The 16,337-nt window shown below is 35.6% G+C and overlaps 2 protein-coding genes across 2 annotated transcripts in view; both read right to left on the bottom strand.

Annotated features, from left to right (window-relative positions):
* Positions 1-13,389: 13,389 nt before the first annotated feature.
* LOC114044790 (vomeronasal type-1 receptor 1-like) lies at positions 13,390-14,307 on the bottom strand. Its single transcript, XM_027864472.1, has one exon. It carries the CDS (start codon positions 14,305-14,307, stop codon positions 13,390-13,392), a length of 918 nt encoding a protein of 305 aa, XP_027720273.1.
* Positions 14,308-14,803: 496 nt separating this feature from the next.
* The window catches only part of LOC114044789 (vomeronasal type-1 receptor 1-like), a 59,233-nt gene continuing 57,699 nt past the window's right edge, over positions 14,804-16,337 (bottom strand). Inside the window, exons 3-4 of the mRNA XM_027864471.1 lie at positions 15,173-15,250; positions 14,804-14,818 (exon numbers count right to left, since the gene is read on the bottom strand). Coding sequence (XP_027720272.1) covers positions 14,804-14,818; positions 15,173-15,250 — 93 coding nt within the window. The remainder of the gene's footprint in view (positions 14,819-15,172; positions 15,251-16,337) is intronic.

Here is a 16,337-nt window from a genome sequence, read left to right as displayed (position 1 = left end):
AGATAGATAGATAGATAGATAGATAGATAGATAGATAGATAGATAGACAGATAGAGGGCACAGGGTGAGTTGAAGATGAATGGGTGATATCTGGAGAATAAAATTAAGGGGTGAGAGAAGATTATACTGGGAGAAAGAGAAAGGGAGAGGTAGAATGGGGTAAATTATCTCACATGAAATAGACAAGAAAAAGATTTTACAGTGGAGGATAAGTGGGAGAAGATGAGAGGGAATGAGTGAATCTTATTCTCATCAGATTTGGCTTAAGGAAGGAGTAACAATCACACTCAATTTGGTATGGAAAACTATCTTACCCTAAAGAAAAATAGGAGAGAAGGGGATAAAAGAGGTGGGGGGGATGATGGAAAGGAGGGCAGATTGGGGGAGTGGGTAATCAGAAGCAAACACTTCTGAGGACGGAAAAGGTAAAAAGAGAGAATAGAATAAACCGAGGGGTAGGATAGGATGAAGGGAAATATAGTTAATTTTTCACAATATGACTACTATGGAAGTGTTTTGCAAGACTACACATGTATAACTTGTACTGAGTTGCTTGCCATCTCAATGAGGGTGGGTAGGGAGGGAAAAAGGGAGAGAATTTGGAATCCAAAGCTTTAAAAACAAATGTTAAAAATTGTTTTTACATGCAACTGTGAAATAAGATATCTAAGTAGTGGGGTATAGAAATCTATCTTGCCCTACAGGAAAATAGAAAGGGAAGGGGATAAGAGAAGGAGGGGTGGAGTTTACTTCCAGGAGCCAAGATGGTGGAGTAAGAAGTATGTTGCTCTTACCGTCCCTTATTAACCTCTGAAAGCCCAGAAAATATCACGCCAGGAAAAACTCTGGAACAACTGAAACAGAAGAAAGGAGTTCAGCAGTCCAGTAGCCCAGGTAGCTTGAGGGATTAACCGGAAAGTCCCCTCTGGCCCTGGGGGAAGGGAAGTGGTACAGAATGGGATCCATCCCAGGAAGCTATTGGAAAGCCCTACCTCAGCATACTAGGGGGACATCCTGAACCCCAAGTGGTGGAACAGGCAAACACCAACACCAGGAACCCTGAGTGCCTCAGTATGGGCAGGGAAACCATGAAAACTGGCTCAAAAAACCACCATGTGCCTTAGAATTCTAAAGCGGCCAAATCTCCTAGTGCCTCAGCAAAACTCTGGGAAGCTCTTCAAGGGGGAAAACTCCAGAGGAGAAACATCCCACAGCAGCCAAACATCCATCTGAAAGGAGCCAAAGAAAGGCCCTGGTAAGCAGGCAACCTCTAGGGCACCAGTTTACCCAATCCTATCCCTAGAGTTTCAGTGTTGCTGATTCCAGCCCAACACCAGGTAACCTACCAGAACCCTAGAGCTTCCTTCCAACTTCCAGCAGTTGAGGCCCCAGAATACAAAGCCAGTGACCGGGCCCTGGGATCCTAACACAAAAGCTTGGGTCAGTGCCCCCTGCTCCCCAGCAGGAGAGCTCAATCTTTTTAAAGGCCAGGTAATAAGCAAACACCATGAGCAAAAAGAAATATACTATAGATACTTATTATGGGAACAGTGAAGATCAAGGCAGAAATTCTGAAGAGGACAACATTGTCAACTAACACACATCTGGAACCTCAAAAGGGAATATGAATTGGTCTGAAGCCCAAAAAGTCTTCCTGGAACAGCTCAAGAAGGACTTTAAAAGTCAAATAAGAGAGGTAGAAAAAAAATTGGGAAAAGAAATGAGAGGTATGCAAGAGAGAGTCAATAGCTTCGAAAAGGAAGGACAAAAATTAACTGAAGAAGAAAATTCCTTAGAAAGCAGAATTGGCCAAACAGAAAAGGAGAACCAAAAACTGAGGAGAAGAATTCCTTAAAAAACAAAATGGGCCAAATGGAAAAGGAGGTACAACATCTAATAGAAGAAAACAATTTGTTAAAAATTAAAATTGGTGCAACACTAATGAGCAATTTGGAATTATGCCCAAAGGGCATAAAATGTGCATACCCTTTGTCCCACAAAAGTACTTCCAGGGCTGTATACCAAAGAGATCATACAAATAGGAAAAGGACCCATAGGTACAAAAATATTTATAGCAGCTCTTTTTGTGGTGGCAAAAAATTGGAAATTGAGAGGATGCCCATCAATTGGGGAATGGCTGAACAAGTTGTGGTATGTGAATGTAATGGAATATTGTTGTGCTATAAGAAATGATGAATAGGTGGACTTCAGAAAAACCTGGAAAGATTTCCATGAACTGATGCTGAGTGAAGTGAGCAGAACCAGGAGAATGCTGTCCACAGTAACAGCCACATTGTGCGATGACTAACATTGATAGACTTTGCCCTTCTCAGCAATGCAAGGATGTAAGGCATCTCCAAAGGTCTCATGATGAAAAATGCTATCCACATCCAAAGAAAGAACTATGGAGTTTGAATGCAGATCGAAGGGTACTATTTGCTATTTTTTTCTTTGTCCTCTTTTATTTTCTCTTTCTTCTGGTTCCTCCTATTAGTTCTAATTCTTCCTTACAACATCACTAATGTGAAAATATGTTTAATAGGAATGTATATGTGTAGCCTACATCATATTGTGCACTGTCTTGGGGAGGGAGGAGGGGAGGGGAGGGAAGGGTAGAAAAATGTAAAACTCAAAAGCTTATGGAAGTGATGGTTGATAAATCAAAATAAATTAATACAAGAAACAAAAAAAAACTTAGAATTGGGCAAATGGAAGCTAAATAGATGAAAACATAAAATACCTCATTGGTAAAACAACTGACTTGGAAAATAGATCCAAGAGAGACAATTTAAAAATCATTGGTCTACCTGAAAATTATGATGAAAAAAAAAGAGCCTAGACAGCCTCTTTCAGGAAATCATCAAAGAAAACTGCCCTGAGGTCCTAGAACCAGACAGTAAAAGAGCCATAGAAAGAATCCACTGATCAACTCCTGAAGGAGATCCCAAATTCAAAATGCCAAGGAATATAGTAGCCAAATTCTGCTACCAGAAAGAAACAATTTAAATATCATGGAACCACAGTCAGGATTATGCAGGTCCTTGCAGTTTCTATATTAAAAGATCGTAGGGCATGGAATATGATATTCCATAAGGCAAAGGAACTTGAAATACAATCAAGAATCAATTACATAGCAAAAATGAGCACAATCTTTCAGGGGAGGAAATGGATATTCAATGAAATAGGGGACTTGCAAACCTTCCCAATAAAAAGACAAGAGCTTTTAATTTCTACTTACAACATCACTAATGTGGAAATATGTTTAATATGAATGTAAATGTATTGCCTATATCAGATTGTGCGCCATCTTGGGGAGGGTGGTGGGGTGGAAGGGGGAGAAAAATTTTAAATTCAAAAGCATATGGAAGTGATTATTGATAAATCAAAAGAAATTAATAAAAAGAAATTAAAAAAATAAAAAGACAAGAGCTCAACAGAAAATTTGATCTTCAAATACAAGACTCAGGAGAGACATAAAAAGGTAAACAGGACAGAAAACAACAACAACAACAACAACAACATGTTATTAATAGAGGGCTTTCCCTACAGGGAAAAATGACACTTGTAACTCTTGAGAACTGTATTGTTATTACACTATTTTAAAGGGGTATACATAGAGGGGGTGGGTATAAGTTGACTCTGATGTAAAGATGAAAAAAAAATCTAAGCAAGTGGGCAAAATGGATCTAAGTAAGTGGATTAATCTGATCTAACTAAGGAAATGTACTGGGAGAAAAGGAAAGGAGGAGACAGAAAAGGGTAAATTACATTACTTGAAAAGGCACAAAAACCTATTACAGTAGAGGGAAAGAAGGGAGGGAGATTAGCATTGTTTGAACCTTACTTTCATCAGATTTGGCTCAAGAAGGGAATAACATATTCAGTTAGGTATAGAAATCTCACTTGCCCTATGGGCAGTAGGAGGGAAAAGAGGAAAGAAAAGGGTGGGGAGATACAATGGAGAGAAGAAGTAGTAAGGGTAAAGGGGAAGAAAAGGGTGGGGGATAATAGAAGGGAGGCAGGATTGAGGGAGGTGGTGGTCAAAAGCAAAACACTAGTGAGGAGGGAAAGGGAGAAAGGAGAAAGAAAAGCATAAATAGGAAGGAAATAGGATGGAGAGAAAAACACAGATAGTAATCATAACAGTGAATGTGAATGGGGTGAACTCTCCCATAAAACAGAAGCAGATAGTAGAATGGATTAAAAACCATAACCCTACAATATGTTGTTTACAGAAAATACATTTGAAAAAGAAGGACACACAGAGGGTAAAGGTAAAAGGTTGGAGTAGAATATATTATGCTTTAGCTGAAGTAATAATAGCAGGGGGTAGTAATCCTGATCTCAGACAAAGTACAGCAAAAATAGATCACATCAAAAGAGATAAAGAAGGAAACTACATCCTGCTAAAAGGCACCACAGACAATGAAATAATATCATTACTAAATATATATATGCACCAAATGATATAGCATCCTAAATTCTTAGAGGAGAAGTTCAGGGAGTTACAGGAAGAAATAGACAGCAAAACTATTGTAGTGGGGGACCTCAACCTCCCCCTCTCTGAACTAGATAAATCTAACCACAAAATAAACAAGAAAGAAGTTAAGGAGGTGAATAGAATATTAGAAAATTTAGGTATGGTAGACCTCTGGAGAAAATTGAATGGGGATAGAAAGGAATATACTTTTTTCTCAGTGGTACATGGCACATACACAAAAATTGTCCATGTGCCAGGGCATAAATACCTCACAATCTAGTGGAGAAAGGCAGAAATATTAAATGCATTCTTTTCAGATCATGATATAACAAAAAATTATATGTAATAAAGAGCCATGGAAAAATAGACTAAAAATATTTGGAAACTAAATAATCTAATCCTAAAGAATGAAACCACATGATCATCTCAATAGATGAAGAAAAAGCTTTTGTCAAAATACATCAACCATTCCTATTAAAAACACTAGAGAGCATAGGAAAAATGAAGTCTTCCTTAAAATAATAAGTAGTATCTACCTAAAACCTTCAGCAAGCATCATATGTAATAGTGATAAGCTAGAAGCATTTCCAATAAGATCAGGGGTGATAAGGGCCTTATTTCTAAAATATGTAGAGAATTAAGTAAAATTTATAAGAATACAAGTCATTCTCCAATTGATAAATGATCAAAGGATATGAGCAGTCATTTTTCAGATGAAGAAATTAAAGCCATCTATAGTCATATGAAAAAATGCTCTAAATCACTATTGATTAGAGAAATGGAAATCAAAACAACTCTGAGGTACCACATTATACCTATCAGATTGGCCAACATGACAAAACAGGAAAATGATAAATGCTGGAGATGTGGGAAAATTGGAACACTAATGTATTGTTGGTAGAGAGGTGAAATGAAATGATCCAACCATTTTGTAGAGCAATTTGAAACTTTTGTGCCCAAAGGGCTATAAAAATGTGCATACCCTTTGACCCAGCAATAGCACTTCTAGGTAAATACCCTAAAGAGATCATACAAATGGGAAAAGAACCCACATGCACAAAAATATTTGTAGCAGCTCTTTTTGTGGTGGTAAAGAATTGGAAATTGAGAGGATGCCCATCAATTGGGGAATGGCTGAACAAGTTGTGGTATATGAATGTAATGGAATACTATTGTGCTATATAAGAAATGATGAGCAGTCTGACTTCAGAAAAACCTGGAAAGACTTTTATGCTCTGATGCTGAGTGAAGTGAGCAGAACCAGGATAACGTTTTACACAATAACAGCCACATTGTGCAACGACTAATATTGATAGACTTAACCCTTCTCAGCAATACAAGTATCTAAGATATCCCCAAAGGCCTCATGATGGAAAATGCTATCCACAAAGAAGAAAGAACTATGGAGTCTGAATGCAGATGGAAGCATATTATTTGCTATTTTTTTCTTCTGTTGTGTTTTGTTTCCTCTTTCTGGTGGTTATAATTGGTTATAATTCTTCCTTGCAACATCACTAATGTGAAAACATGTTTAATAGGAATGTATATGTGTAGCCTACATCAGATTGCACACTGTCTTAGGGAGGGAGGTGGTGAGGGAAGGGGAAAAAAATGTAAAACTCAAATGCTTTGGGAAGTGATGGTTGATAAATCAAAACAAATTAACTTTAAAAAAAAGGAGGAAAAAAGACCAGGGGTGAAACAATGATGTCCATTATCACCTCTGTTGTTCAATATTGTACAATATTGTACTGGAAACTTTAGCTTTAGCAATAAGAGAAGAAAAATAAATTGAAGGTATTATTTTAGGATGGGGGAGGGGTGAGATGGGGAGAAAATTTGGAACTCAAAGTCTTGTGAAAATAAATGTTGAAAACTAAAAATAAATTTATAATAATAATAATTATAATAATGAAGAGATTCTTGAACTTTTGTTCCCTATATATGCATTTTTAGTTCTATAAACTAATCTTTTCAGACTGATTGGTAAGACACTGAATAAGTATTTAAATTCAATAATACTGTCTTTTTAATTTCAATTCAAACTATCCAAGAACAATTAATATTTCTTCATTAATTTTTGTTTTGTTTTTACAAAGAATAGCTTATAGATGGATTCATAAACTTTCTGGTTGAAAATTGCTAAATTATACATTACATAATTCAATATTATATTTTTCAATATTTCAATATTTATTTTGTATTTTTTCTTTTTAATTCTTCCTTCTGGGTCTAATGGATAATGTAGAAAAGAGTTGATGTTTTATTTGTATTTATTTGGTATCTTTAAATTTCCTGAAATATTTGTTTTCATTTATTTTAGTTGACTCTTCAGGATTTTCTAAATAAATTGTGATATCATCTGCAAAAGTGTGGTAATTGTTTCTTCTTTAAGTATTCTTCTTATCTAATTTTCTCTTTCTTGTCTTATTGCTATAGTTGGAATTTCTTACACTATGTTAAATATTAGTGGTAATAATCAGTAATCTTACTCTGATTTAATCCTAATCATATTGGAAAGTTCTCTAAATAATATCCATTACATGTAATGTTTGCTCTTATTTTTAGATAGATATTAATATGTGAATCAAAGGTCTATATACTATTATTATTATTTCTAGTATTTTTCATAATACAGGTGTGGAATTTTCTTTTCTGACTATTTTGATATAAGCCTGTGTGTTTTATTTTTTATATTAGTAACATGATTTATTATATTTGTAGTCTTCCTTTTGTTGAACCAAATATACATTCTAAGTATAAATCCAATCTGGACAAGGTGTATAACCTTTAACTTACAACATAAACTTTGGTAGCATACTTGCCAATGATTTATTTAAATTTTCCATTAATCTTCATTAGTAATAGTTGTCTATAAATTTCTTTCTGTGTTTTATTTCTCCCTAGTTTAGGTATTAAGACTATATTTGTATCTTAGAACAAAATGGAAAGGATATTTTCTTTTGCTTTTATTACAAAGAGTATATGTAATATGGAAATTAATTGTTACTTTGAATGTTTGATAGAAGTCACTAGACTATGTCTTCCTATATAATTTGAGCTATCTGCCCTCTCTCTTTCAACCTACTACCTTGGAATCTGTTGGTACTCTTCCCTGACTCATTTTGTTACTGCTGCAGACCTGTTCTCTTCCTTCCATGTTGGTGAGGCAAAGCCTCTTTTTCTGTTCTGGGCCTTGCTCAGCCCCAAAGCCTACCACATCTGTACTATCACCTCTGGTCTATGACTTGAGACTCACATAGCAACCATTCACTTTCAGGATCCAAACTAGGACCTGAGCTTCATATTTCCAACCTCTAGTTGGAAACTATAGAAGTTCTATAGCAAAGGTTTGTTCATCTTAGACCCCTTCTTTTTCAAGTTCTTTATATCTTTTTGCACTTACAGGGACCTGGCTCCCTCCAAAATGCACAACTTTCCTGACATCTTCTTTAATACCTATTCTTATTCCCCAAACACACAGGAGGAAGAGTTATTCTTCCTCTCTAAGGACAATTACAGGCATACTCTCTGCTGGTTTCACTCAATGAACTCTCCTTCTTTGAAATTTTTTCCTAAGAATTATGAGTTACAGCTTCATCATGCTGTCTAAACTACAACCAAAATCACTATCCTCCACAACTACAAATTTAACAATGCCCCTGTCTTGTTTAGTGCTACTAGGGGAGGTTTTACATTTTCTTGGTGAGAAGTAGATGTCTACATCAATTCCAGGTCACATCCCTACGATGTTACGACGTACCTCTATCCACTATCCTCCCTTTCTAACTCCCCTCTCTGTGTTGTCTCCCCCCTCCTCCCATAACAATGTAAGCTTACTGGGGACAGGGTTTGTGTCTCCAGCATAAAGCACGGTGATTGGCAGATAGTAATCACTTAATAAATGCTTGAAAATGCCTATGTATAACAGGAGTTTCACCCTTTTCACATCATTATTGCTGTTATCTGCTATGTCATTCTTCTTCTTTTCTCCAGTAGTTCAGTACTTGGCTCAGTCTTCCTTTATACCCATTTACTTCACCTTTGTCCTAATAATAAAAGACTTCAATATCCTCTTGATGTTTTCTCAAATTGTTTCTTTCCTTGGTTTATCAGCCTCCACAACTGTCGTAAACTGCAAGTTCAATCCTTTTTAGTCACATATAACAATTATTATACTCTTAAGAACTTCACCACCCATAACTTCTATTTCTGTGAGTGAGAGCTGTGAAACTTCTCCATATGATCATAACTTCCTATCATTTCATCACTACCTTGCCCTTACTTTTTCTAACTTTATTCTTTCTTCATTCTATGATCTCCATTTCCTCCATGCCTTGGTCTTATCCAAGGCTATTGACTTGCTATGGCTTCACTTTTGTACTTTCAAAGTACTGAACATATAATAAATAAATTCAACTTTACCCTCTTCACTCAAATCACCAGGCACCTTGTCCAGCTGTCTCATACCTTCAAAAATTTTGACTTTAGTTTATAATTACCAACTGCCTTCACCTTTTTTGCTTATATGTGATGTTGTAGATATTTACTTAACCATGTTGATTGGGTACATTAGAAATTTATGTAATATAATATAATCCTGAGACCTCACTATTGCTAGATAATCCACTTCAACTTTTCTAATTGATCTTTTAATATGTGACCAATCCCTTAACCAAGGCCAAACTTTCTATGTATATGGTTGATCACAGTCCACCCTCTTTTCTCAAAGAAAATTTCTACACAGTCATATTTTCTTTTTATGGTTGTCTCTCTCCATCTCTTTCTCTGTGTCATGTTCAAACCACATGCTGACTTTTTATGTGTTCGCTACAAACATATCTAGTTTATCCTCACCTTATTCAAAGCATTTATTTCTCACTACCATAGCCATAAGCTGTTGTATATATATGTATATGTATATGTATATGCATATGTATATGCATATGTATATGTATATGTATATGTATATGTATATGTATATGTATATGTATATGTATATGTATATGTATATGTATATGTATATGTATATGTATATACACACTTAATTTCCATGGCAAACTGTCTATCCTTGTCTCAACTTACTTCCCTTATATTAACTTCTCAGTCCTTGTAATCAATCTACCTTTGGACCTCATCCCTCAATTGAAACTACTGTCTCCAAAGTTTTTAATGAACTCTTAGTTGACAAATCCAATGGTCATATCTTCAGTGCTTAATCTTCGTAACACTCTAGAGAGTATGCTAGAGTATGTTAGAGCATTTGATTCTGTTGAACCACTTTCCCTCTTGAATCATCTATGCTCTCTGGGTTTTTGTGAAATTGCCTCTCTCTCAGTTCTCTTCTTATAGTGTGGTACTATAGAAAGAACAATAAAATTGGCTCAAGAGACATTAAGGCAAGAGATACAGACCTGGGAATCCTCAGTATAGAGATGATTTTTAAATCAATAGGAGATGTTACAATAACTAAGGCAGAAAACACATAGATATAGATAGATACATATATCAGACATCTATGTATTTGTATCCCTGTCTATATTATATAAATATATGTACAGAGAATTGAAGAGAGAGAGAGAGACAGAGACAGAAAGAGAGAGAATGTAAATATGTTTCACTATATGACTCTCTCGATGTCAGTTTCTTTATTTATAAAATTATGGATGACCACTAAGAAACATTCTAATTAAAACTATGATTTTATGATCCTACCTCCCTGACTACTCTCTGTATCCTATATGTGTAAATATGTACACATTTCTCCTATATGTGTAAATCCTGCCTGATACTCTTTCCTAAGCTTCAGTCTTCAATAACTAACTGATGAAAAGACATTTTGGATCCAGTAGAAATCACAAACTCAATATGTTTGAAACAGGACTGATTTCTCTTCCCAAAGCTATCACCCTTCTCATAACTGCTTATCTTCATTACCATTGACTCAATTCTCCCCTTATTCTGCCACAAGACAATAAGTTGCTAAGTCTAGTACTTTCTATGTCTGTACTTCATTGCATCTGCATTACTCCCTTTTTTACTCATGTGTGCTCAGCCTCATTTCAGACCTCATCATCTCTCACCTAGATCCTGGTGATAACCTCCTGATTGGCCACTCTGATACCAGTTTCCCCTTTCTGACTCACCCTCCATAAAATTTTTGAATTCATAGTCATAAATCACATTGCGATTTCCTAGTCAAATAGCTCTAGTAAGTGGATCTCTGTTGTCTCTAGGTTGAGTTGCAAATATCACTTTTTGGCATTTGAAATAATGTGTAATCAAGTTTATTCTTTCCCATTCCAGGCTTATAAGCCTGGGAGTTCTGTGCCTAGATTGACTCCACCAATCTCCAATTGTATTGTGTACAGCTTCTCTTCTTTCATTCTAACTTTCAGTCAAAATAGTTGCTTACTAGTCTTTTTTGCTTATATTTAGGTAGTTAGCATTGAAGTTTGACAAAGATGGGGAGGGTGTCTAAAAAGCTTTGCATGTACATTAGTCTGCCTTGACTTAGAAAGACAGAGCTCACCGGATAAAGAAATTCTAATAAAATCATCATGAGAATTTCACTATTTGAGAATTGAAATATCTCAGAAGTTCTTGATTTTATTCTAGCACTAGAATTCTTCCTCATGGGACTCAAGGGAAGCCTAAGCGTTCCTTTATCTGAGAAAGATAGTTTGACTTAATATTGTAATTATTGAAATAATTCTAATTGAATCTTATAAATTAAGGATTTCTTAGAGATGTCTTGTCTCAGAAAGAATCTTTCACAGTTAGAGCTTGGACTAAAAATGGTTAAGCTAGTATACAAAGGGACACTATAAAGATGGGGACTTTATTTTTCATTTTTTGTATTTATTTAGTATTTAATTTTTCCCAAGTTACATGTAAAAACAATTTTTTAACTTTATGTCTTTCATTGGGTGATTTTTTAAATGTTAATATGTGGTTTTCTTTTTTAATTTTAAAATTAATTAATTTTTCCTTAGTTTTCAACATTCACTTCCATAAGCTTTTGAGTTTTAAATTTTCTCTGCCTCCCTCCCCAAGGTGGCATGCAATCTGATATAGGTTCTACATAAACATTCTTATTAAACATATTTTCACAGTAGTCATGTTGTAAAGAAGAATTAGAATGAATAGGAGGAGCCACAAGAAAAAAGAAACAAAACCAACAAAATAAAAAAGAAAGAGAGAACAAATAGTATGCTTCAATCTGCATTCAGACTCCATAGTTCTTTCTCTGGATATGGACAGTATTTTCCATCATGAATCTTTTGGAGTTGTCTTAGATCTTTGCATTGCTAAGAAGAGATGTCTATCAAACTTAGGCATTGCCTAATGTGATTTTAATGTGTACAATGTTTTCCTAGATCTACTCACTTCACTCAGCGTCACTTCATGTAAGTCTTTCCAGGTTTTTCTGAAGTCTGCTGCTCATCATTTCTTATAGCACAATAGTATTCCATTACATTCATATACCACAACTTGTTCAGCCATTCCCCAATTAATGGGCATCCCCTCAATTTCCAATTCTTGGTCACCACAGAAAGAGCTGCTGTAAATATTGTACATGTGGGTCCTTTTCCTGTTTCTATTATCTCTTTGGGATACAGCCCTAGAAGTTGTATTGCTGGGTCGATGGTAAAAGCAACTTTTAATATTTGTTTTTTAAAACTTTGAGTTCCAAAGTATCTCCCTTTCTTCCTCCCCTCCCAATTGAGAAGGCAAGCAATTTCATATAGGTTATACAGGTGTAGTCATGCAAAGCATATACATAATGGTCATGTTGTAAAAGAAAATATAGACAAAAAAACTCAAGAAAAAAAGAAATAAAAACATGTGCTTCAATCTGTATCCAGACACCATCAGTTCTTTATCTGGGGATGGGTAGTATTTTTCATCCTAAGTCCTTCAGAGTTGTCTTGGATTGTTGTATTGTGAAAATAGCTAAGTCATTCATGGCAGATCATCTCACAATATTGCAGTTACTTTGTACCCAGTACATTTCTTGCATCAACCCATGCAAATCTTTTCTGGTTTTTCTGAGAACATCCTGCTCATAATTTCTTAGTGTACAATAGTATTCCATCATAATTACATACCACAACTTGTTCAGCCATTCCCCAATTGATGGACATCCCCTCAATTTCTAATTCTTTAATCACAGAAAAGAGATGCTATAAATATTTTTGTACATATAGGACCTTTTCTTTTTTGTTTTTTATCTCTTTTGGGATACAGATCTAGTAGTGGTATTGCTAGGTCAAAGGGTAGGCATGGTTTTATAGCCCTTTGGGCATAGTTCCAAATTGCTCTACAAAATGGTTGAATCAATTCTCAACTCCACCTACAGTACATTAATGTCTCATTTTCCCACATCCCCTCCAACATTTGTCATTTACCTTTTCTTTCCCATTAGCCAATCGAATAGGTATGAGGTAGTACCTCAGAATTGTTTTAATTTGCATTTCTCTAATCAATAATGAGTCAGAATACTTTTTCATATGGCTATAGATAGCTTGAATTACTTGATCTGAAAACTGATTATATCTTTTGATCATTTATCTGTTGGGGAATGACTCATTTTAATAAATTTGACACAGTTCTCTATGTTAGAGAAATGAAGACTTTATCAGAGAATCTTGCTTCATTTTATTTTCAGTTACTATCACTAACTGTATTTTCGTCCATCCTAGTCCCCCTAATCCCATTTGTTCTATTCTCTCTCTCCTTTCACCCTGTCTGTTCTCAGAAGTGTTTTGCTTCTGACTACACCTTCCCCCAATCTGCTCTCCCTTCTATCATGCCCCCCCCATCCCCTTACCCTTCTATTTTGCTGTAGGGTGAGATAGATTTCTATACCCCATTGCCTGTGTATCTTATTCCCTCTTTGAGCCAATTCAGGACTTTATCTTTCCCCAGATAGCTAAGGAGTACTTAGTGATTTGGGAGTCACTGGTGATCAGCACAAAGGGGCTACAAGCTGGAAAGCAGGCAGCCAAGAAAGCAGAGGTATGAACCAGCCACAAAGGTGCTTTTCCAGAGTGCACACAACATACTAAGATACAATTGAGTGAGTAAAAGGAAATAAACATACTGACTAGCACCACTATGGTTTGCGTGGCTCTGGTCTCAGGGGAGGTTCTAGAGGAAAAGCTGGTGCTGTGAATATTCTGGATTCTTTGATGGTGTCTGTATAGGGTAATCACCATGGAGCCACTGGTCAACACCATGATTCCTAGACACACAACATCAGGAAGGGAAATCATGGATAGATAGAGTGAAGAAATAAATGAGGGATTAAATGATGCTGAGCAAAAACCAAAATCCTGAGTGCTAGTGATGTTTTCATTGTCCTGTAAGCCTTTAATATATATAAGAATAACACAATTTTTCAGTAGATCTAGGGCCCAGCACAAGAGACAGAAGGGGACAATGCATTTTGGAATTTTGACTTTGAGTTCTGCCCACCTAGAGCTTCTAGGACTTAAAATGATGGCTTGGAATCCACTCAGGAGGCAGGTAGTGGAGAGAGAAAGGCCCTGGGCCACTCGGTGAAGGTAAAACACAAGTTTACATCCCACATCATCTAAGAAATTGTTGAGCCCAAAAGCAGCCATTGTCTGAGGGATCCCTTTGGAGAGAAGCACCAAATCATTGACAAAGGCCAACTGTATGAGAAGAAAATCTATGGGTCTCATCCTGGGGCCAATGCATAAGGTGATGGTATAAAGGCCCAGGAGAAAGGAGTTCCCCAGGGCCCCAACTCCAATCTGAGAGATGAAGATAATCCTCAGTGCTATGTTACTAGCAATCATTCGCTTGATGGTCAGAGGAGGCAAAAAGCAAAAAAAAAACCCCAAAAAACAAAAAAAAAACCCAGTAGAATGCAGAAAGACAAGGAGCTGCTGACCTTCCTTGAAATGAGGTAGCTTCACTCTGCATTCCTTATGTTCTCTGTTGACCATTTATTTCAACTAGAACCTCTTGTGAATGTTTTCCTTAGGACTGACAGATGGAAAGATATTGTTAACATGAAAGATTTTAATTTCTTTCTTTCCCTCCAGTCGTAGTGAGTTCTCTAAATATTGAATAGACTGAGTTCAGCTTTGTAAAAGCATAAGTATATATACATACCCATAATGCAGTCATTTAAATAGGTCCAGGAACGATAGAAAATCCATTGGGTATAAGTGTGTCAGAATCATTGACCTTAATATTGTTAAAATTGTTTTAGTATTTCTTTAGTAATTCTTAACCTTATACCTTTGAGCAGAGTAATTCATACTGGTCCAATTACCACAAAATTTTGAGCTATAGTATCTGTCTCTAGGGGCATGGACAGGGGAAATTCAGAGGGAGAGAATGACAATAAGTATCTGTTCTCTCCTAAACAAAGGTATTTCCTAATATTCCTCATTCATATCTTTTTGTTCTCACATGTCTTTACATGAATTCATGAGAGTGTATATATTTGACATACTTGTATATATAGCCCATGAATCCCTAAGTTACCTCTACCTAATTGGCCTGACTTATCAAATGTTGATTAAAATTTCTCTTCCATTTTGAGTGATGAATCATTTGCTTTTCTGCTCATCTTGGAAGACCTGTTGCACACATTCAGTTGATCCAATTATTTGCTGTTCAATTACTAGGATAAGTTTTGCTTCAAATACTTACCTTTCTGATCAGTGGGATGGTTAGGGTGGTACCTACATTGACAATAGTATGGATGGTGATGAGGGTGCAGAGAAGAGGCTAAAGAGTAAAGGAAGAAGGAGAATGTGTTAAAAAAAAATCTACCATAGACAGAGGAGATTTAAACCTGAAATTTAGAGTTGATTCTATATTAGGAAAACTATAAAACAAATTCAAAACATAACATTATATCAATAGATATATGAATAGAAAATGATTTGGATAATATACAATACCCATTTATGTTTTTTTTAAATCAATACAATTTATAAGAACAAATGGATCTTTTCTTAATTTGGTAAGCAATTTCTTTTTTTCTTTTTCTTTTTTAGTACTTTCTTTTTATTTTTCCCAGCTACATGTAAAAACAATTTTTGACATTCTTTTTTAAAATTTTGAGTTCCAGATTCTCTCCCTCCCTCACTGCCCAACCCCCTCATTGAGAAGTCAAGCACGACTACTCTATATACGCGTAGTCATGCAAAACATATCCATAATAATCATCGTGTGAAAGCAAATATAGACAGAAAAATTCAAGAAAAATAAAGTAAAAAAAGTGTACTTCAATCTGTATTCAGACACCATCAGTTCTTTCTCTAGGGATGGATAGCATTTGTCATCATAAGTCTTTCAGAATTGTCTTGAATAATTGTATTGTTGAGAATAGCTAAGTCGTTCATAGCTGATCATCTTATAATATTTCTCTTACTTTGTATACAGTACATTTCACTTTGCATCATCCAATGCAGGTGTTTTCATATTTTTCAGAAAACATCCTGCTCATTATTTCTTATAGTACAATAGTATTCCATCATAATCACATACCACAATTTGTTTAGCCATTCCCCAATTGATGGGCATCCTCTCAATTTTAATTATTTGTCCCCAGAAATGAGCTGATATAAATATTTTTGTAAATATAGGTCTTTTTCCTTTTTGCTTTTAATGTCTTTTGGGATTCAGACCTAGTAGTAATGTTAATAGGTCAAAGGGTTTTACAGCACTTTGGACATAGTTCCAAATTGCCCTACAGAATGACTGAATCAGTTCACAACTCCACCAACAGTGAATTAATGTCTCATTTTTCCCATATCCACTCCCAACATTTGTCATTTACCTTTTCTGTCCTATTAGCCAATCTAATAGG

The sequence above is a fragment of the Vombatus ursinus genome, unplaced genomic scaffold, assembly GCF_900497805.2.
Source record: "Vombatus ursinus unplaced genomic scaffold, bare-nosed wombat genome assembly UNPS02014775.1, whole genome shotgun sequence".
Taxonomy (NCBI): Eukaryota; Metazoa; Chordata; class Mammalia; order Diprotodontia; family Vombatidae; genus Vombatus; species Vombatus ursinus.
Note: the sequence above shows the minus strand (reverse complement) of the source record. Positions and strands in the feature narration are given on the sequence as shown.